Source organism: Oncorhynchus mykiss, chromosome 17 (genome assembly GCF_013265735.2).
Source record: "Oncorhynchus mykiss isolate Arlee chromosome 17, USDA_OmykA_1.1, whole genome shotgun sequence".
NCBI lineage: Eukaryota > Metazoa > Chordata > Actinopteri > Salmoniformes > Salmonidae > Oncorhynchus > Oncorhynchus mykiss.
In genome coordinates, this window is record NC_048581.1 from 77,754,578 (window position 1) to 77,775,256 (window position 20,679).

At 44.1% G+C, this 20,679-nt stretch overlaps 2 protein-coding genes across 13 annotated transcripts in view; one reads left to right on the forward strand and one right to left on the reverse strand.

The window, feature by feature from the left end:
* LOC110494608 (contactin-4) overlaps positions 1-16,645 on the forward strand; it is a 218,696-nt gene extending 202,051 nt beyond the window's left edge. For 2 of the 3 annotated variants that reach the window (XM_021569831.2, XM_021569832.2), the window contains exons 13-23: positions 2,433-2,608; positions 3,926-4,046; positions 5,430-5,588; positions 9,662-9,811; positions 10,025-10,095; positions 10,799-11,033; positions 11,314-11,429; positions 13,213-13,399; positions 13,489-13,601; positions 13,933-14,101; positions 14,527-16,645. In XM_021569831.2, the coding sequence (XP_021425506.2) occupies positions 2,433-2,608; positions 3,926-4,046; positions 5,430-5,588; positions 9,662-9,811; positions 10,025-10,095; positions 10,799-11,033; positions 11,314-11,429; positions 13,213-13,399; positions 13,489-13,601; positions 13,933-14,101; positions 14,527-14,618 (1,589 nt within the window). In that variant the 3' untranslated portion in view covers positions 14,619-16,645. The remainder of the gene's footprint in view (positions 1-2,432; positions 2,609-3,925; positions 4,047-5,429; positions 5,589-9,661; positions 9,812-10,024; positions 10,096-10,798; positions 11,034-11,313; positions 11,430-13,212; positions 13,400-13,488; positions 13,602-13,932; positions 14,102-14,526) is intronic. The other variant, XM_021569833.2, reaches the window with a different exon arrangement.
* A 178-nt stretch (positions 16,646-16,823) lies between these two features.
* The window catches only part of LOC110494609 (band 4.1-like protein 1), a 185,058-nt gene continuing 181,202 nt past the window's right edge, over positions 16,824-20,679 (reverse strand). For all 10 annotated transcript variants that reach the window (XM_036950702.1, XM_036950700.1, XM_036950706.1 and 7 more), the window contains one exon: positions 16,824-20,538. In XM_036950702.1, the coding sequence (XP_036806597.1) occupies positions 20,533-20,538 (6 nt within the window). In that variant the 3' untranslated portion in view covers positions 16,824-20,532. The remainder of the gene's footprint in view (positions 20,539-20,679) is intronic.

Genomic DNA, 20,679 nt, shown 5'->3' on the forward strand with positions numbered 1-20,679 from the left:
TCTGGAATGCTCCTAATGCATTATTCAAGTGCACACAGCCACCCTTAAGCAGAGGGCCTTAAGAATATGTACACCTCCAGAGAGGAGTACACACCCCACCTAAGGCCATTCAACTTGGGGAGGAGTCTCCACAGGGGTTGATGGGGCGTCTCTGCCTCAGTGACAGTATCTACAGTTTCATCGGAGAGCATTATTCATGTATGACTGGCTGTTTGTGAGATGAGCAGCGGCTGGGCAGAGGCACTGGCAGAGTGAAGCGTGTCAGCCGCGAGCCACAGAGACCGGAGAGGATGGAGCCCACATTAATTCACACTGTAAACAGCCCAGCCTTCTCTCTCTTGCTCTCCCCCCCCCCCCCCCCCCCCCCCCCCTTTAACCTCCCACTTTAACATTATTACTATGCAATTTCTGCCTCCGGTTTTTCTGCTGCTCCTCCTCCCCGCCGTCCCCGGAGTAGTGGGATCTATCTGTCGGGGTGGTTACAAGCTTTCTGTCTTGTCTCTGATTGACCCTGCTTAGTGAGATGGGTACTCTCCTCGCTTTTATAACGACAGTAGGTAACAAGGCATTATACAATATAGATATCAATCAAATGACGCTGGAGAGCTCTGCTCAGTCAGCTGAGGTCATGTAACCAACCAGGGTTATCCATACGATCTGTCACAAATGATGATTGAGTTGAGTAATAGGAGAAGTTTTCCCATCTTTACAGTGAATGAATTGCTCTGGTCAGCCTCAGAGCTAACTAGGCATGACCATACATCTGGCCCCATTATTTTTAGAACACCTGCTGTCACATTAGGTGAGAGGCTGCTGTGTCTGTTTGCATTGGACGTTTCACCTGTATGTTCTCAGCACTTCAGCTTGACATTGACATGTCATTAGGTGTATAAATTGGTACAACAAAAAAAACATGTCATAAGGATACCTTACTGAGAAGAGTGCAAAAAACATGTGATCAGAAGACTGTAAAAAAGCCCATTGGCATTACTGTAAGGAACCAAAACACATTGACGCTCCTCTTGCCATGTTCTCCCAAGGGACCTGTCGGGAAAGAGGAGGCGTAGATTTGTCTAATTTTTTCTCCCTTTCAACCCTTTTGGCATTGATGAACATTTAATAAATGTGTTCTCTCTGCAAATGTCCCTTTTGTGAGGGTCTGACTGTGTCACGTTATAGCCCCCCATTTCATCTTCCCTGGAATAGGGCTGAGCCTTTAAAACACCATCACATTGTAGTCTAACCAAACCTACCAGCTGATATCACTCTGCTCTGATAATAGAAAGAGACTAGATAAATCACATAAAGGAAACACAATGCAGGTATCGAATTTACTGGATGACGACTGCACTGCCGGCATTTTCTGCAGGAATCTATGGCTGCCTGTCCAGGGATCATTTGCCGTGGTTAATTTAGTCGGCGCTCAGTGGATATTTCAACCGAGTACTCACAGCACCCCCAAGAGGGAGACAAGCATCGTACAGCATCAGAACAAAGCGGCTCCTATTTCTCTGATCATTCTGCTCTCGTGCTCCTATCCTCCTTGTCTCTGCTCACACTCATGCTGGAGATGAGGGATGCTGTCTAATTCCCCAGTGAAACAACAGCAACACACCACATGCATGCAGAGACTTGAATAGAGAATGTGTTGTGAAGGAGGAGCCCTACTTGTGTTTATTGTTCTTTGACTGGCTGCAGCAGTCTGGGGTTCTGCACTGCAGTCTGCAGATGGGGGAGTTACTGTACCTACTAACTGAAGGCTGAGCTCACAGTGACATATATATATATATATATATATATATATATATATATATATATATATATATATATATATATATATATATATATATATATATATAGTACACTGGCTCAAGTTAAGATATAGTTACAGATTTAGGATCTTAACTTGAGCCAGTTTACTACAGCAGGAAAATGGTAATGAAGCAACAGAAAATGTGGATTATAATTAGTGGTCATTTGTGTAGGGGTTGATGCATTTTCCGTAAGGGAAAATCAGGTGGAAACTTCAGAAATCTTTTTAAACCTCAAATACACTACAAGTTTTACATTTCCTGCTTTGCTGGAAAGTTCAACTGCATCAGGAGGATCAAATGAAGTCCTACATCTGTACAGGGAGACAAGCCATTAGTCCCCACACTGTAACCTCTGGCTGGCTAAAACTGGTTAACTCTGGTAATTACAGTCGTTTTTTGTCCTGGGTTAGTGTGTTTTTACTTCCACATGTGGCCATCTGTTTGTTGAATTAGTCATTTAAAAAACAGGTAAGTTATTAGAACATTTCCTTTTGCAAAACATTTGGAATAATATTTTACAGTGCTCTTAGCTTGGGGAATTCACATAGTACTCCATCATGTAATGCTTTTTGTATGCGTTTCATTCACACTAACAGTAGTGTGTGTGCTGTTTTCCAGAGCCGACCATTATCACAACGGCACCGTCCACCCTGGACGTGACTGTAGGAGAGAGCATCGTGCTGCCGTGTCAGGTGACTCATGACCCGTCTCTGAAGCTCATGTTCACCTGGTTCTTCAACGAGCAGCTGATCCACTTTGGCGACCACGGCGGATACTTTGAAAAAGTGGGCGGTGTAAGTGCATAAGCCTCTGAATATTCCCTCCCGATTCCAAGAACCTGCGGGGCCATCAAGGCTCCCATTTATAATCAAAGTGTCATGTCTGAGAAATGGTGCCGAGTACCACGCTTTTACACCATGCTTGTCAGGGGCACTGCAATGCATAATGAATAGGAAGAAACACACGTCTTTACTACGCCGTGTTGCAGATTGCTTATATTTTATTTATGCCACTGCTCTCCCATGAAAAAAAAGAAATAATTGTAATTAAAGAGACAGATTTTTCAACCCCCTTCAGAAATGTCACTGAGAAAGGTCAAAGGGTGAAGCTGGTGATACATTGGAACATTGATACTATTTCCCTTCCTTTAGTATAAGTGAGGTCAATGAAGAGAAGGGTATCTGCAGTGCAGAGAATGTTTGGATCATGTGTATTAATGGGCTGAAAATGTGCTGCACGTAGTTTATTTTGAAATGACATATACATTACATATTCCCCACCCCTCCCTAAAACCTACCAAGCTCAAAACTTTTCCCTTCTTTCATTTACATTTTACGGTAACAACAAAACACTTCAAATAGCCTTGTTTAGCTCCCCTGTCTGAAGAAGAGTGATGATAAACATTGTTCCAGAAGTGATTAGTGGAGACATGTACAGTATATGGTCAGGTTGTCATGTTTTTTATAATATTTTAAAATCTAAATTGCGTTTTCCTTTTGCCATGATAAATGACACCACGATAAATGACACCATCTCTGGAGTGAAACACATTTGTACGCTGTTTCATTGAAACGTCATGGATCCCTGCGATGATACAGCAGCTCTTACCACATCCAATTTAACACTGGTCCTGACTCCACTCAGTGGTGGGCTGATTAAATGATAGTGGGATTAGAAACATAATGAAAAGTACTTGAGAACTTAGACTTTTAAGCTTTGCTTGATCATTGAAATAATGAGGCCACTCTTCTACAGCTAAAATCAGCACATTTGTATGAATACATTTGTGTAATTATTATGATTAAATGTAAGTACTCTGCCTGTCTCACATTTATAGGTATGCCCATCACCCTTTTAGAACCTGTAAAAACACAATAGTTTAAACCCTAGAATTATAATACAATAATAAGCATACGAAGACCCTGAATAGGTTTATCAAAAAAAAAATTCTGCTCACATATTGTTGTCAAATCCGCATATTTCATGTATTTTAATTACATATATTAAAATGTTACTGCAGTATATTAATCATTGTGTGTGTGTGTGTGTGTGTCTCCGTGCGTGTGTGTGCGTTTGTGTGCCTATTTGTTCATGTCTGTGTTGCATGTTAGCAGCATTCCGCTGGGGACATCATGATTCGGAACATCCAGCTGAGACACGCAGGGAAGTACACCTGTGCAGTGCAGACCAAGGTGGACAGCATCTCCATCGCAGCAGACCTGGTGGTCCGAGGTGTCTATACAGGACAAGCAATATTCCATGAAAGATACTTTTATTTATGCTATCAATGATTGGTATTTACTAATTATGTTATAAATGCTTATTTAGTATGATAAAGCATCAAGCAAATGTTAACACTGTCACACATTCAATATGGGTTGAAAAGCCTTGTTGTCGGGAAAAACCTTGCAAACCTCACAGAAGCGATTTTATGTTGGAAAGTCAGTGAAAAGCCATCCTCGTGTCCTTGAAAGGTAATTGAAGGTCATAGCAATAGAAAATGCACTTTGCTAGGCAACACTCCCACTCAAATAGATTTGGGTCACTTGATTGGTTCAGTTATCCATGGCAACATACCTACTGGGTACATAACTTAAAAGCATATCTTACATGTATTGGGGTGCACAATCATGAATGGATTTAAAAACCAAAAGAAGAAACTTGAAATTCATTCTAAAACGAATTTGTTCTCTCCATCTGGTCTTGGTCAGTACCCATGCTGCAACATTCTGTATGTATTTTTCAGTTGACCAATGGCTTTCTTGGGACCAGACAGGAGAGCGTTACAGTAGTCAAGCCTGCTTGTAGTAAAAGCATAGATGAGTCTCGCTGTATCAGCCTGAGAGAGAAACGGCCACACCTTAGCAATGTTCATTGCCCCTGAATTAAAATGTGCGGCTAGATGCTCTCTCTGTGCTTTGACTACAACAATAAGTGCCTCGGTCTTGTCTTGATTTAGCTAGATGAAGTTGTGAGCCATCCAAGTATTTAAATCACTAATACAGACTAACAATGTATCCGTGGAGCTAAAATCCTCTGGTGAAACATAAAGCAGTCTGTGTTTATTCTCTTCTTTATTCTCTGTTTATGCCTCTAATTGTCATGTGAAGGCACTGTACTCTGATCAGTTGAAAAGATGGTCAGATTGAGATGTGTCTCTCTCTCTTTAGGTTGAGAAAATATCATTGAATTTAATGAGATACAAAGGCTCCCTGCGGTTTGCTCACCAAACTGATTTTGCCAGCTGTAATCCCACTGCTGAAGGTGGACAGTGATCAGGACACCACTGTTCCCTGCTCTGCCTTTATCACAATCCGCTCTCTCTCTCACGCTCTCTCGCTCTCTCTCTCTGTCTCGCTCTCTCTCTCGCTCTCTCTCGCGCTCTCTCGCTCTCTCTCTCTGTCTCGCTCTCTCTCGCTCTCTCTCTCGCTCACTCTCGCGCTCTCTCTCTCGCTCTTGGTCGCTCTCTCTCGATATCTCTCTCGCTCTCACACACACTCTCTCTCTCTGCCTCTCTCTCTTTCCTCACTGTCTCTCCCTCTCTTTTCCCCCACCCCTCTCTCTGACCACCCCCCTCTCTCTGGCTCCCTGCCTGGCTGTGCCCCATATCTGCAGGTCCCCCAGGCCCACCTACCAGCATCCATGTAGAAGAAATCAGTGACACCACAGCCTCTCTCTCCTGGAGACCGGGGCCTGATAATCACAGTCCAATTACCACATACACTATCCAGGCCAGGACACCCTTCTCCCTGGGCTGGCAGGCTGTCACCACAGGTAGGCTCTCCAACCAGCCATTGCCTCATCAAAGTGTTATATAGGGGTCTGATCTCCATTTTCTCTTCTCCCCTGTGAGAATATATATAGGCCTGTGAGTGATTTTACTTTGATGCCAAATGGCACTCGATTGTTCAGTGACCGGGTTGACTGCAGTTTTACTTGACTGCAGGGTTTTTTGAAACGTGGATAAATTTCTGACTTACAGTGAAGGGAGCTATTTGATAGCATAGAAAAGTGCCCCATAAGAAAGTTTGGATGCCAGATCTCTATATCGTAGAGCTGGGACGATAATCAAAAAAAGATCCATACCGATCACTCATCGCAGGCATTTTGCTGATATCGTTCATTACAATAAGTAGCCTATACTAGAGAAATGTGAAGTTGAAATGAAATACGTTTGCTAATGGGTGATATTTAATGGGACAATTGATGGCTACAACCATAGTAGGAGTTTAAAGGATAATTAAAAAAAAAACTGTGGTGCACTTATCGTTCTATTTATCATTATTACTTAAATTCAGGTAATTTATAGCAATATTGGTCCATATCACCAAGTTCTACTATATCATCTACAATAGAACAGGGTGTAGGTCCATATCACCAAGTTTTACTATATCATCTACAATAGAACAGGGTGTAGGTCCATATCAACAAGTTCTACTATATCATCTACAATAGAACAGGGTGTAGGTCCATATCACCAAGTTCTACTATATCATCTACAATAGAACAGGGTGTAGGTCCATATCACCAACTTCTACTATATCATCTACAATAGAACAGGGTGTAAGTCCATATCACCAAGTTCTACTATATCATCTACAATAGAACAGGGTGTAGGTCCATATCACCAAGTTCTACTATATCATCTACAATAGAACAGGGTGTAGGTCCATATCACCCAGTTCTACTATGTCATCTACAATAGAACAGGGTGTAGGTCCATATCACCCAGTTCTACTATATCATCTACAATAGAACAGGGTGTAGGTCCATATCACACAGTTCTACTATATCATCTACAATAGAACAGGGTGTAGGTCCATATCACCCAGTTCTACTATGTCATCTACAATAGAACAGGGTGTAGGTCCATATCACCAAGTTCTACTATATCATCTACAATAGAACAGGATGTAGGCATGCATGGTGCTGGGGCAGCAGGTAGCCTAGTGGTTAGAGGGGGGAGGTAGGTAGCCTAATGGTTAGAGGGGGGCGGCAGGTAGCCTAATGCTTACAGGCAGGTAGCCTAGTGGTTAGAGGGTGGAGGTAGGTAGCCTAATGGTTAGAGGGGGGAGTCAGTTAGCCTAGTGGTTAGAGGGGGTGGCAGGTAGCCTTGTGGTTGGAGGGGGGTGGAAGGTAGCCTAGTGGTTAGAGGCAGGTAGCCTAGTGGTTAAAGGCAGGTAGCCTAGTGGTTAAAGGGGGGAGGCAGGTAGCCTAATGGTTAGAGGCATGTAGCCTAGTGGTTAAAGGGGGGAGGCAGGTAGCCTAATGGTTAGAGGCAGGTAGCCTAGTGGTTAGATTGGGGCGGCAGGTAGCCTAGTGGTTAGAGGGGTGCGGCAGGTAGCCTAGTGGTTAGAGGCAGGTAGCCTAGTGGTTAGAGGCAGGTAGCCTAGGGGTTAGAGGGGGGCGGCAGGTAGCCTAATGGTTAGAGGCAGGTAGCCTAGTGGTTTGAGGGGGGCGGCAGGTAGCCTAGTGGTTAGAGGGGGGAGGTAGGTAGCTTAGTGGTTAGAGGCAGGTAGCCTTGTGGTTAGAGGGGGGTGGAAGGTAGCCTAGTGGTTAGAGGCAGGTAGCCTAGTGGTTAAAGGCAGGTAGCCTAGTGGTTAAAGGGGGAGGCGGGTAGCCTAATGGTTAGAGGCATGTAGCCCAGTGGTTAAAGGGGGGAGGCAGGTAGCCTAGTGGTTAGAGGCAGGTAGCCTTGTGGTTAGAGGGGGGTGGAAGGTAGCCTAGTGGTTAGAGGGGGGAGGTAGGTAGCCTAGTGGTTAGAGGCAGGTAGCCTTGTGGTTAGAGGGGGGAGGTAGGTAGCCTAGTGGTTAGAGGCAGGTAGCCTAGTGGTTAAAGGCAGGTAGCCTAGTGGTTAAAGGGGGGAGGCAGGTAGCCTAATGGTTAGAGGGGGGCGGCAGGTAGCCTAGTGGTTAGAGGGGGGAGGTAGGTAGCCTAGTGGTTAGAGGCAGGTAGCCTTGTGGTTAGAGGGGGGTGGAAGGTAGCCTAGTGGTTAGAGGCAGGTAGCCTAGTGGTTAAAGGCAGGTAGCCTAGTGGTTAAAGGGGGGAGGCAGGTAGCCTAATGGTTAGAGGCATGTAGCCTTGTGGTTAAAGGGGGGAGGCAGGTAGCCTAATGGTTAGAGGCAGGTAGCCTAGTGGTTAGAGGGGGGTGGCAGGTAGCCTAGTGGTTAGAGGGGTGTGGCAGGTAGCCTAGTGGTTAGAGGCAGGTAGCCTAGTGGTTAGAGGCAGGTAGCCTAGGGGTTAGAGGGGGGCGGCAGGTAGCCTAATGGTAAGAGGCAGGTAGCCTAGTGGTTTGAGGGGGGCGGCAGGTAGCCTAGTGGTTAGAGGGGGGAGGTAGGTAGCCTAGTGGTTAGAGGGGGGCGGCACGTAGCCTAGTGGTTAGAGGGGGGTGGCAGGTAGCCTAGTGGTTAGAGGGGGGCGGCAGGTAGCCTAGTGGTTAGAGGGGGGCGGCAGGTAGCCTAGTGGTTAGAGGGGGGCGGCAGGTAGCCAAGTGGTTAGAGGGGGGCGGCAGGTAGCCTATGGGTAGAGGGGTGCGGCAGGTAGCCTAGTGGTTAGAGGGGGGAGGTAGGTAGCCTAATGATCACCCAGTTCTGCTATATCATCTACAATAGAACAGGATGTAGGCATGCATGGTGCTGGGGCGGCAGGTAGCCTAGTGGTTAGAGGGGGGAGGTAGGTAGCCTAATGGTTAGAGGGGGGCGGTAGGTAGCCTAATGGTTAGAGGCAGGTAGCCTAGGGGTTAGAGGGGGGCGGCAGGTAGCCTAATGGTTAGAGGCAGGTAGCCTAGTGGTTAGAGGGTGGAGGTAGGTAGCCTAATGGTTAGAGGCAGGTAGCCTAGTGTTTAGAGGGTGGAGGTAGGTAGCCTAATGGTTAGAGGCAGGTAGCCTAGGGGTTAGAGGGGGGCGGCAGGTAGCCTAATGGTTAGAGGCAGGTAGCCTAGTGGTTAGAGGGTGGAGGTAGGTAGCCTAATGGTTAGAGGCAGGTAGCCTAGGGGTTAGAGGGGGGCGGCAGGTAGCCTAGTGGTTAGAGGCAGGTAGCCTAGTGGTTAGAGGGGGGCGGCAGGTAGCCTAGTGGTTAGAGGGGTGCGGCAGGTAGCCTTGTGGTTAGAGGGGGGTGGAAGGTAGCCTAGTGGTTAGAGGCAGGTAGCCTAGGGGTTAGAGGGGGGCGGCAGGTAGCCTAATGCTACCAGGCAGGTAGCCTAGTGGTTAGAGGGTGGAGTTAGGTAGCCTAATGGTTAGAGGGGGGAGTCAGTTAGCCTAGTGGTTAGAGGGGGTGGCAGGTAGCCTTGTGGTTAGAGGGGGGTGGAAGGTAGAATAGTGGTTAGAGGCAGGTAGCCTAGTGGTTAAAGGCAGGTAGCCTAGTGGTTAGAGGGGGGAGGCAGGTAGGCTAGTGGTTAGAGCTTTGGGCAACGAAAGATTGCTGGATCGAATCCCTGAGCTGAGAAGGTAAAAATCTGTCGTTCTGCCTATAGAACAAGGCAGCCACTGTTCCCCGGTAGGTCCTCATTGTAAATAAGAATTTGATCTTAACTGACTTGCCTAGTTAAATAAAGTTACATGGTTGGTACTGTTCTAATTATTTTGTGCAGAAGCCTATTAGTTTGGGAGTTGCCTTTATGATCCAGACGAACAGAGCTCTAAGTATGAGCAAACGGGGAAACCAAGTGAACTCCACCCTTGAGATGTGCGTGTGTGTGTGTACGTGTGCGTGTGAGTACAACATGTGTCCTTCTGACTGATTAGTCCCCTGCACCTGTGGAGTGTGCTCAGTGGGCCTGTCAGCCTAGAGGACACTTTCCTGCTACCTGCTTCATTCTGAGGGGAGGGGGCTGTTTTGTTTTGTGCCAGTTCCTGAGGTGGTGGGGGGCCGCAGTCTGACAGCTACAGTAATAGACCTGAGCCCCTGGGTGGAATATGAGTTCAGAGTCCTGGCAAGCAACGCCATTGGGACCGGGGAGCCCAGCAAACCATCCAAACAAGCAAGGACAAAGGAGACATGTATGTACTGTTTTCATGGATCCCTTCAATTCTGCATGTTTGTTTTCTGTGTTTCTTATGTGAGTCTACTTGCCATTTAGTTGGTCTGGTATGGTGGAAAGCTATTTCAATGTAAAAAAAAAAATCTTATCCGAATGTGTTATTATCATGTTATCATTGATGGCTGGTGTCAACTGACTTGAGCAGGATAAAAATGACCCTCTGTTTCCCCAGCTCCGAAGGTCACACCAGCTAATGTGAGCGGAGGTGGAGGCAGTCGCTCAGAATTAGTCATCACTTGGGAGGTAAGCAAGCCGCCTGCTTCCATACTCCCTCACACTTGGAGGGGAAGCCAGACGTCATGATTCTCTAAGGAATCGGGCCGTTGTTGCATTAATAACAGCAGGCAGGCTTAAAGTATGGCATTTCATTTTTAAGAACAGAGAAGCAATAACTGCCGCTGTCACCCTAGGGAGAGAAAAATGCCTTTGAGGTTTTAATAATATAATTAAACAGAATGGTTCTTCACAAAGTCACAAGCAACTTTTCAAAGATTTTGTTTTACTTATCTTTTTTTTACATGAAGCTTCCTTCTTAATCAGTCCCGTTTTGAAGACTCATATTTATTCCAGCTGCTTGAAAATCATCCACTGCTGTGAACGTTTTGCTGAATGGCTATTAAATGCTGGTTTCAATTTGAGAGTTAAAATCAAGTCTAACTTCGACATTAACAAAGTTCTAACAAAGTTCTACATACTACACAATAGATATGACTCTCAGTCAATGTCTTTCTTTTCCCAAGCGTTGTAAAATAAAATGCCCTTTATATAACCATATTTAGAGGAGTGTTGACTTAAACAATAAAAGTCAGTTCCCAGAAATATATGAAATATGTCTTAACAAGCAGTCTTAACCAGCTGTCATGCTGAGGGCGCGTTATTATGGACGACTGTGTGTGTTCACTACTTGTGCACCAGCTTCAATGTGTGTGTGTGTGCTTTATTGCAGCCTGTTCCTGAGGAGCTGCAGAACGGAGGAGGGTTTGGCTATGTGGTGGCCTTCAGACCGTCCGGAGCCACAGGCTGGATGCAGGCTGCCGTGCCCTCATCAGAAGCCTCCAAATATGTCTTTAAGAACGAGAGCATCCAGCCCTTCTCCCCCTTCCAAGTGAAGGTTGGAGTGTACAACAACGAGGGGGAAGGCCCTTTTGGACCCGTCATCACCATCTACTCTGCAGAGGAAGGTTGGTAAAGAATAATGTCATGTCAGTCTGAGACGCAGAGGAGCAGCAGAGCGTTTAAAGGCCAATGGAGAGGCGTCTCTGGATTGGTTATTCCCGGTCATTACAGTTATCTTTTAACACATGCACTTCTATCTACATCTGCAGATGGTTGGTTCCTACTGTTGCTGCTGGTTCTGGTTCTCTCTCTGTACCGCTGATGAAAGAGATGGACCCACTTTAAGGGTCATCAAAGCCTGAAATACTTTTAAACTAATTAAAAGTATGTTTTTTATTAACCCAGAGCCTGGCAGAGCGCCCACCAGGATCCGTGCCAAGAGTCTGTCTGCGTCTGAGATTGAGGTTTCATGGAAAGCCCTGCCTTGGAACACCAGCAAGAGAAGAGTTCTAGGCTATGAGGTAAGTCAGGTTCTTTCCTGTTTCTCTCTACCTGTGTGTGTGTGTGTGTGTCTGTGTGTGTGTGTGTGTGTGTGTGTGAGTGTGTGTGAGTGTGTGTGAGTGTGTGTGTGTGTGTTTGCAGGGCCGTGCACAGAACTTTCAGGGGCAGGTGCATAAATAAAGGGTGCCACCCCTCCCCACTGACTTGAAAAAATAAGCTACTTTCATTAGAAAGTTACAGTGCCTCCTAAAGACATGACTGGCATGGAGAAAAGATGGTGGGCTATCAGCTAATTGTTGATGATAATTGTTTTGTTGACTGTAATTTATCTTCAATGCTTTTATTTAACTTATAATATGAATAATCTTCTAACTCATGATATATGGCTAGCTGGCTAGTGGCTTGTGTGTATATTATATATATGGTGGTTAGCTAGTCTAGACCAGGGCTCTTCAACCCTGTTCCTGGAGAGTTACCCTTCTGTAAGGTTTTCAATTCAACCCCAGTTGTAATTAACCTTATTCAGCTTATCAACCAGCTACTGTAATTATTAGCATCAGGTGGACTAAATTAGAGGTGGAGCTAAAGCCTACAGGACGATAGCTCTCCAGGAACAGGGTTGGAGAGCCCTGGTCGAGACTACCAGTGTTGCTGCTGCCCTGACACACATGCAACTCCTGATTAAAGAAGAGATGGAGTTGGGTCAGAGGGTCGTAGATGCAGCCGTTCCTCTCTGTCTTTCTGCCTCTGTCTGCTGCGCGTATCAACCAACCTGACCGAATATTGATGATGATGTAAATCAAGTGTTATCAAGTGTTAATCAAATCTTATGCTGCAGCTGCTGTGGCAGTACTGTTACAACTTTCTACACACACTCAACCGGTGACCGCTTCTCAAGCCATTCATATTTGCTTACCCAGTGCGTGCAATCTCCATACAGGGCAGGCTGGGAAACAGACACAACAGCTCTGCGAGCTCTGTACTGGGCAGACCAACAGGTGCAACCAACCAAAATGGGAAAAAAAGAGCACTTGGCAGGTGGTAGGGCAAAGCTGATGCACATTAGGCATCTCAGATCTAATAGCTTGTTATGTGTAATGGTCCATCCAGCCTTGTCTGTCTGTCTGTCTGTCTGTCTGTCTGTCTGTCTGTCTGTCTGTCTGTCTGTCTGTCTGTCTGTCTGTCTGTCTGTCTGTCTGTCTGTCTGTCTGTTGCTAATTATACTGATTATTCGAACAGTCTAGTGATGCAATGCATCAGGAGACATGGGGGATGTTTAGCCTATAAACCACACAGTATTGTAGGTTAAAAAAAACTGTGGCTTTGTCAGCTCACTTTTCAAATGCTTTTGCAGTATATAAACAAATTGCCTATTTTCATTCATGGGATGCATAAAGTACTGGAATTATGAATTGTTGACCAATAAGTAACCAAGGAAGTGGGCCTGAGCAAACTGTTCCTGCGAGGTAAGACAAATTATATTTGTCCTGTCAACCGTGCCAGCTATTTAAGCCTGGACATTCGGGTGTCACAGAAAATCTGAAAATCAGTCAACTTGAGTGCTGGGACATTTTGCACATGGTGAGTTCTTTGTGACCACGCCATTTAAACACTCCCTCACTTCATGAGCTAAGTAACCAGAACCAAAGCACCTTACTCATGGAAAGACGACATTGTATGAGGTGATGAAATGCTGTTTTTATACCAATTTACTGCACTCACTGTAGTTCCAGTTTACAGTTGTCCTGTCAGACTAGTGTCTGCATTAATATCCCTGGTTATCCTCTGTCTATCTGGTCTCAGTTGAGGTACTGGGAGAAGAGAGAGAAGGAGGAGGCAGCCAGTGTCCAGAGGACGGTAGGGAACCAGACGTCAGCCATTATCCGAGGGGTGACAGGAAGTAACACTTACTACATCACAGTGAGAGCGTACAACACGGCCGGGGCTGGGCCTCCTAGTGTCACTGTCAATGTCACCACCAAGAAACCACGTAAGCATCAACCCTGCCTTAGAGAGGTTGTTTCCACTGACTTATTGGAGATCATGTGATCTTCATCTGCATGTATCTGTGTCCCTCAGCGCCCAGCCAGCCCCCGGTGAAAGTGATGTGGAACACATTGAATTCCAAGATAATCCTGAACTGGGAGCAAGTCAAGGCCCTGGAAAATGAGTCCGAGGTCACTGGCTACAAAGTAAGGAAGCATTTTGTCGTCACTGGTTAACACAGCCACAAAGTCATAAACCCGGCTTCTACAATTTATCTGATTTCAATTTCAATTTTGTGGCTGTGCTATCTAGTGAAAACCTAATCCCTGACTTAGTTTAGCTAGGAATAGTGCTCGATTGATTTAGTTAGGAGTAGTGCTCGTTGCCATGGTTTCTCCCAGGTGACCTTTCAAATGTGACTTTGTGTTTGTGCTATCTAGTGGAAACCGAAGCATTGACTACAATGATTTAGTTAGAAATAGTGCCTGTTGTCATGGTTTCTCCCGGTGACCTTTTACCTGTGTGGTCTGTCTCTAGGTGCTCTACAAGCGTAACCGACACAGCCGCCCTAGTGTCATGGAAACCAACACAACGACGGTGGAGCTCTCCCTGCCTATGAATGAGGAGTACTTCATCCAGATCAAACCATTTGGGGAAGGAGGAGAGGGGAGCAGTAGCAGACAGATCACCATCCCCAGAATACCAGGTCAGTCAATAATGGACTGCTCCCTCACACTTCAATGATCTCAATGGTGTTGCTTAGAGCTATTGCCAATACTGGTTTATTGTCATGACTAGGGACCTGAATGTTTAGTGTCCCTATGCCTTCAAAAGGAACAGATAGAGTAGGGACTATTTGGTACACACACAACATCTAGTCAGGCAGGATTCAATATGATCGCGGGAACATTGCCTTTAAAAGGTGGATAGCTGACAAAGCGCGATCGGATTGAATCCTGGCCTAAATAAATTTTTGTATTCAGAAATGTATGTAAATATGCCCAAGGTTTGATCACCAGAGCATGTAATAGCACAAAAAAGCCTTCAACAATGAATTGCCAACAAGGCTGCTTGTCTTTTTATGCGTAAATGGACAGACTAACAAAGCCCATTTATTTTCATGTTTTTCAGGTCCCAATGCAATTGGCTCGGCGACCAAGGTCTCTACTTTATCAGCCCTCAGTACAATAGCATTGTCTTTCACAGCGCGAACATCGTTATGACAAAGCGCTCCCAGTGAACATTGCATCTGATGTGGAGGCAACTCAACATCGGAACCCAAACACCGTCTGGTCTAATTAGATCCATTCATTTAGGTTTTAGAGGCAGGAGGACGAGCAACGTTGGAAAACAAAGTCATTGAGATGAGAATGAGAGAAAGGGCCCCGCTTTCAACACCCCGCCGGCCGGCGAGAACAGGAAATCGACCGATGTCTTGACTCTGTTGTTACCAAAGCAGCTTTCATTAAAATGTCTTATATGCATCTTTTGTATGATATGTCTAGCTTTTATAGATTTATTTTGAAACCAATTCATAATTAGTCTGGGCTTTTTAGAAAAGGCAAGGTTGAGTGGAGTTCAGTGTATGCCCATACTTACTTACAGATACATTTTTTAAGTTTTCAGTTTGTTGGAAAGAGCACTTTTGTTGTCTAACGTGAAGAGCATTTTCTGGTCAAAAATGAACCTGTAACTATGGTTTCATGTCAAGCAAAGACCATAGTTCAGTCTTCTTAGAAACTTAGGAATTGTTAACACTGAAATGATGTGTGTATTGCTAACTATTTTTTTATTACTCCATAAAACATTGCACTGATGCCTGAGGAAAAATTTGACTTAACAAAAATGTGACATTATGTTAAAGGATGAGAGTGACTTTATTCACTCTCACTGCTTTGAAGTCCCATCTTCCACAGGTTCCTCAACCTTGGCCATTTAATTGCACTGGTGACTGGACCCTCATATGGCTGTCTATCTCATCCTCTCAGTTGGCCATGTGTCTACTCTGTAGCTATTCTATTCATCCCCTGAAAAGCCGTATCTCTACTCTGTAGCTATTCTATTCATCCTCTCAGTTGGCCATGTGTCTACTCTGTAGCTATTCTATTCATCCCCTGAAAAGCCGTATCTCTACTCTGTAGCTATTCTATTCATCCTCTGATAAGCCGTATGTCTACTCTGTAGCTATTCTATTCTTTGCCTTGTGTGTGCCTCATCATATGTTCAAAACCCTCAGGTCCTTAAAGAGCCTTAAACTTATATATCTATCAATAACTATTAGAAACCTAGAAGTCTGTTATACAGGTGCTGTATGATGTGTAGCTACACACTGCATCAATAGACAGGTTGTAGGGGTTTGAGTTATTACCATCCAATGTATATTCCTATGGTCATTCTTAGGGCCAAGTTATGTAGTCAAGAAAATCTCCTTGTCCTAGTTATATATTATAGTTAGGGCCAGGGTTTTTTCCTGACCCTGTGGCATCGCCAGGAAAATCTCCTTGTCCTAGTTATATATTATAGTTAGGGCCAGGGTTCTTTCCTGACCCTGTGACCTCGCCAGGAAAACCTCCTGGCTCTTGTCATTCTATATGAAGGAGTGGTGTGTTTCAACAGCATGGGGCTGTTCAGTATGGTTTAAGGGCAACGTGGGAAGCCTGGGACATTTTAGTGGGTTCACTGACTGCATCCTTACTAAAAGACAAATGCTGCTGATGATCCTTTCCCATAGTCTTCTGATGCTGTTTGAAACTGGTACAGTACATTACGTATGTAGCTTGTAGTCCAGTGAAGAAGTCAAAAGTGCAGGTAGTTTGTAGTACTTTCAAAGGGAAGTTTAGGCAGGAATAATGCATTGAGAAATGTGTAATATACTTTTTTGTACACTTCAGATCATTTGTATACAATGAAAACCTTTCTAAAGAGCAGATTAACTTGGTTTTTATGTAATAACACAAACGTTTCATACAGTAGCTAAATGTCGCTTAGCATGAATGTGTTTGCCCTTTTCTGTACATCTGCTAACTGACTGAATGGCTTGAGACCACGCAATGAGAGCAGGTTTGTGCATCTCTACCCGTTAACCCACTATGTCTGGGCTTCTGTCTCAGACAGGTATGTCCTCCTGTAGGCCTACACCCTTTGGGATTTACCAGTACAACTATCCATTTACTCCATGTCAAGTTCTGTTTTTGTTGCTGTTGTTTGTTTATACTGTGTTATTGAATAAAGTTTATTGATTTATAGAAGTGAGTGAAATTCAATGGATTTATTTCTCTATGCTTATTCAATGTACTGTAATCTGTATTAATTATTTTGTCATTCACCATGAATCCACTAGGTAGTGCCGCATGCTTAATTTCGAGATATCGAGTGACAGTCAAAGTGTTCAAAATGAGAAGAAAATATAAATTGGCACTTGGCAGTAATAAGGTAGAGCAATAACCATTTTAATTAATATCTTAAGTTGAGGATATTGATGATTATACTCAATGGAATGTTATACTACTGTAATCTTAATATCAATTGCAATTCCGTTAAGAACCACAAGATGGCAATGCAGGATACTAAACAAATGAAATGTACTGTGCTTACAGTCTCAAGACCTTTACCTGTTTTCACATCTTGAAGTATTTGTCTTCGTCGTGAAATTGCAGAGACAATGTGAATCGCAATGAGACATTTATTTATGTATGTTTTCCATTTAAATTGAATGCAAATACAGCAAACACACACCACTACACACTTGGGGAATGAAGAGCAAAAGGTTGAGGTGAATTGAAGGATGGAAGAGGAAGAGTGGAACGGATAGTGCTTCACGCGAGTCTATGGAATCAGCTACTCATAGTAGTTCTGTCCTATTAGGCCTTGTGTTTGTAATCTTTCTGCTCTTCAATGGATTTTAGTTCCAATACTTATTATTCCTACCACTGAACGAGTATCATAGCTTATCAATAGTATTGCCCAATCCTTATATTGGACATTAATGAGCAGGTAAAGAGACTGCAAACGGCCAACACCTTTGACAGTAAAGGTGATGTCATCCAGGGCTCCGGAAGAGGTCGAGACCTCACCACATGGAGAGTGGATGGCTGAAATGTTAGTAGATCACATGTAGACAAAATAATCAATTACATGGTTTCCAGTGGCGGTGAATCCAACAGTAAGGCACCCATCATCAGTATAACCAGTGCACTGTAATAGACCGCACAAGTGGTCTGCAGTCTTAACATAGAACATTTGTTAATCCTCTATTATGAAATCAGCACAACTTCATCCCACTCTTCCGGTATATTTGTAATTATATGCACACATAGAAGTATTTATGTTCATTTGCATACAATGACTCCCACCTTTAAAAAACAGCACATCAGCTTTACAGGGCAACTTCTTTCTTATTGTCTATACAGCAAGTCATCATTTTGAGAGGTGTGTGTCCAATATAGCGACACCACACACTTCTAACAATATCGTCGCTGCCTATCACCACAAGCAAGTGCCTAAACAACAATCCAGTGTCTTTTGACCAGATAAAATGAAATAAAATATACAAAAGAAGTGTTGAGACTGTCTGTTTCACAAAGACAACTCTACAGCAGGTAAGACAACGTCCAAGGGATCCCCTCTGTTACTTCAGGGTGTAGTGAGAGTGGAGTCGTTTTGACAAGCACGGTGACAAAGCCACGGAGACTCCGTGTGGATGAGCTCAACTTCTGGTTTCAAATCCATCTTGGAACATTTTGGTAATACTTTTCATATGCAGACAGTTCACAGTTTTCTCCTTTAAGTAGACTGATAATGGAATACGATAGCATCAGGTGGCTACAGAGAGACAATTATTGCAAGTCTCACAAGCAGTTAAAAATTGACCGCTGTAATTAATTAATATCACATCGGAGATGATAAGCGCAGATCAACGCTCCAAAAATGAATCTGGTTATCCTCAGTAATGTTTCATAGTTAGTCCACACAGGGAACAATGCATAGTATGTAAATTCAACAGTTTGTTCCAGCATCGTTTTTTTTTTCTCAAACTGACTGACTGGTGTATATTCAGCAGTTCAGCATAGCTTAAGAGGATATTATGCAGAGAGTATTTATGAACATGTACACGCTTAGAAAAAAAGATGCCATCTAGAACCTAAAAGTGTTTTTTTCGGATGTCCCCATAAAATAACCCTTTGAAGAACCCTTTTTGGTTTCAGGTAAGAACACTTTTGGTTCCATGTAGAACCCGTTCAAAAGAGGAACCAAAAAGGATGGAACCTGGAACCAAAAAGGATGTTCCTATGGGGACAGCCGAAGGACCCTTTTTTCTAAGAGTGTATACAAGGTTAAGCCAGGCAAGGTTATGGAGGCATTGCTTGCTGTTGTGGAGCATAAAAAGGGTTCCAACTGTTATGGTTCATCTCCTGTCTAACTATCCAAGAGGATGGAGTTTGGGGGGGGTCCAGGCTTTGTCTGAGGGTACAGAAAAAGTCATCACACACTCATACTTTTTAGGGAAGGAAAATACCCACATTCACCACCATTCTTATAAATACAAACGTAGAACTCATACAACATGACAAAGACAACTCAAGCAAGAGCTTTTTTTAAACATATACTCACATTTCATAAAATAATTAGAAACTTTAAATGAAAAGCGCTCATTTTGCTGTAAGAGTCCTACCATGTCTCAAATGACAACCTTTTCCCAGTAGAGTGTACTAATTTTGGCTAAAGTAGTGCACTACATGGTGAATAGGGTGTGATTTGACTTTTGCCCTACATGACCAGCGTTTTAGACTGAAATTATAACAGCAGGACGAAGGAAGGAGAACATGATGAGGAGAGTGGGGGGGATTCTGTTTGTTGTTAGCCTGGAGAACGACAGTCAGAGCCTATAGAAGTAGTATACCCTGAATGCTAAGCGGAGTCCCAACTCATAGTCTCTTGACGTTGTAGAAGTGTCTGTCCACATATTCCTTCAGTTGACTCTCCTATCAGTATAGTCCCATCAGCTTTGGTTGACATGCAGTGTCTAGACATTGCAGAAGTATATTCCACAGAATCTTTCAGATATAGATTTGTCTGAATGTTCTGCCATCTTGACCACTTCCTGTGGACGTCTGTTCCTAGACAGGTCGGTATCGTATCGTTCATTACCTCAACTATGTAGAACCATGCATGTGAGTATGAGAAGCTAATCGATACATTTATTTTATTTATTTCTTAAACAAGCAAACACTGGACTTTAAATTGGATTCTTCTATTGTTACAAATGTTTAAAAAGCTAGTAAGACAGCTGTTTTATATATGTGTCACACTGGTGACAACAAGCGTTAAAGGCTAGCCATCCCCACTGGACCCTGCAGAGCAGCCCTCCCCCAACCCCCTCTCCTCACACTCCATTCCCGATCCCCATGCTACATGCATGATGTCAGCACTGAGCAGGCATCGCCATGGTGACCATTTCTGAGAGCAATTTTGAAGGTTGGACTATTATTGACTTCCTGGCGAATAAATGACCAGTAGTTACAGGTAAGTCAATGTGTTCTGGGGGAAGGTTGATCTGATTTAACTCAAGATGTATTACATCCTCATCACTAATCATTTAATTGAACTACATTGATCAAGGGTGATGAACCGTTAACATGTCATTATGTTTGTACATGTACAGTCTGTGGGGGTGTAGAACACCAGAACCACCATATTGATCTCTCACAGATCCCATGGCTAAACATGGGGCAACACATATTAGCCCTATTCCTGCCATATTCTTTACAAGTCAGACCTCTTGGGGAGATATAAACACTGCAGTCTATTTCTCAGATTTGTGAGAACGGTCATGTTCTAAAAATCCCAGGGAAAAGGGAATTTCCCAGAGGAAGAGGGGTTGGGGGGGGAGGGGGGGTTGAGCGTGGGTCAGAGGCGGCGTCACAGTCGGTTTTGGTTAAAGGGACAGGAGAGGAGGCATATTGTGTTGTAGAGGAGACAGGGATTGTTTCTGGGAGCGCGGTCGGTCTGTTGTATTGTAGTATACACTGTGGGCAGGTTGCTGTAGCCCTCTTGCAGCGTTGGCGTGGGGAGGTTCAGGGAGATGACGGGAGGATCAAGTAATTGCCTGTCCCCACTCCCAGGAACCACTATGAGCGATCAGGACTGAAACAGAGAGAAAGCAACAGACAGCCCTGTGAAACAGACTGACACCAGTGGGATAAACAATATGTTTTTAATAGCATGACATATCTAAAGCCAACTAATAGCCTATATAACACACACACACACACACACACACACACA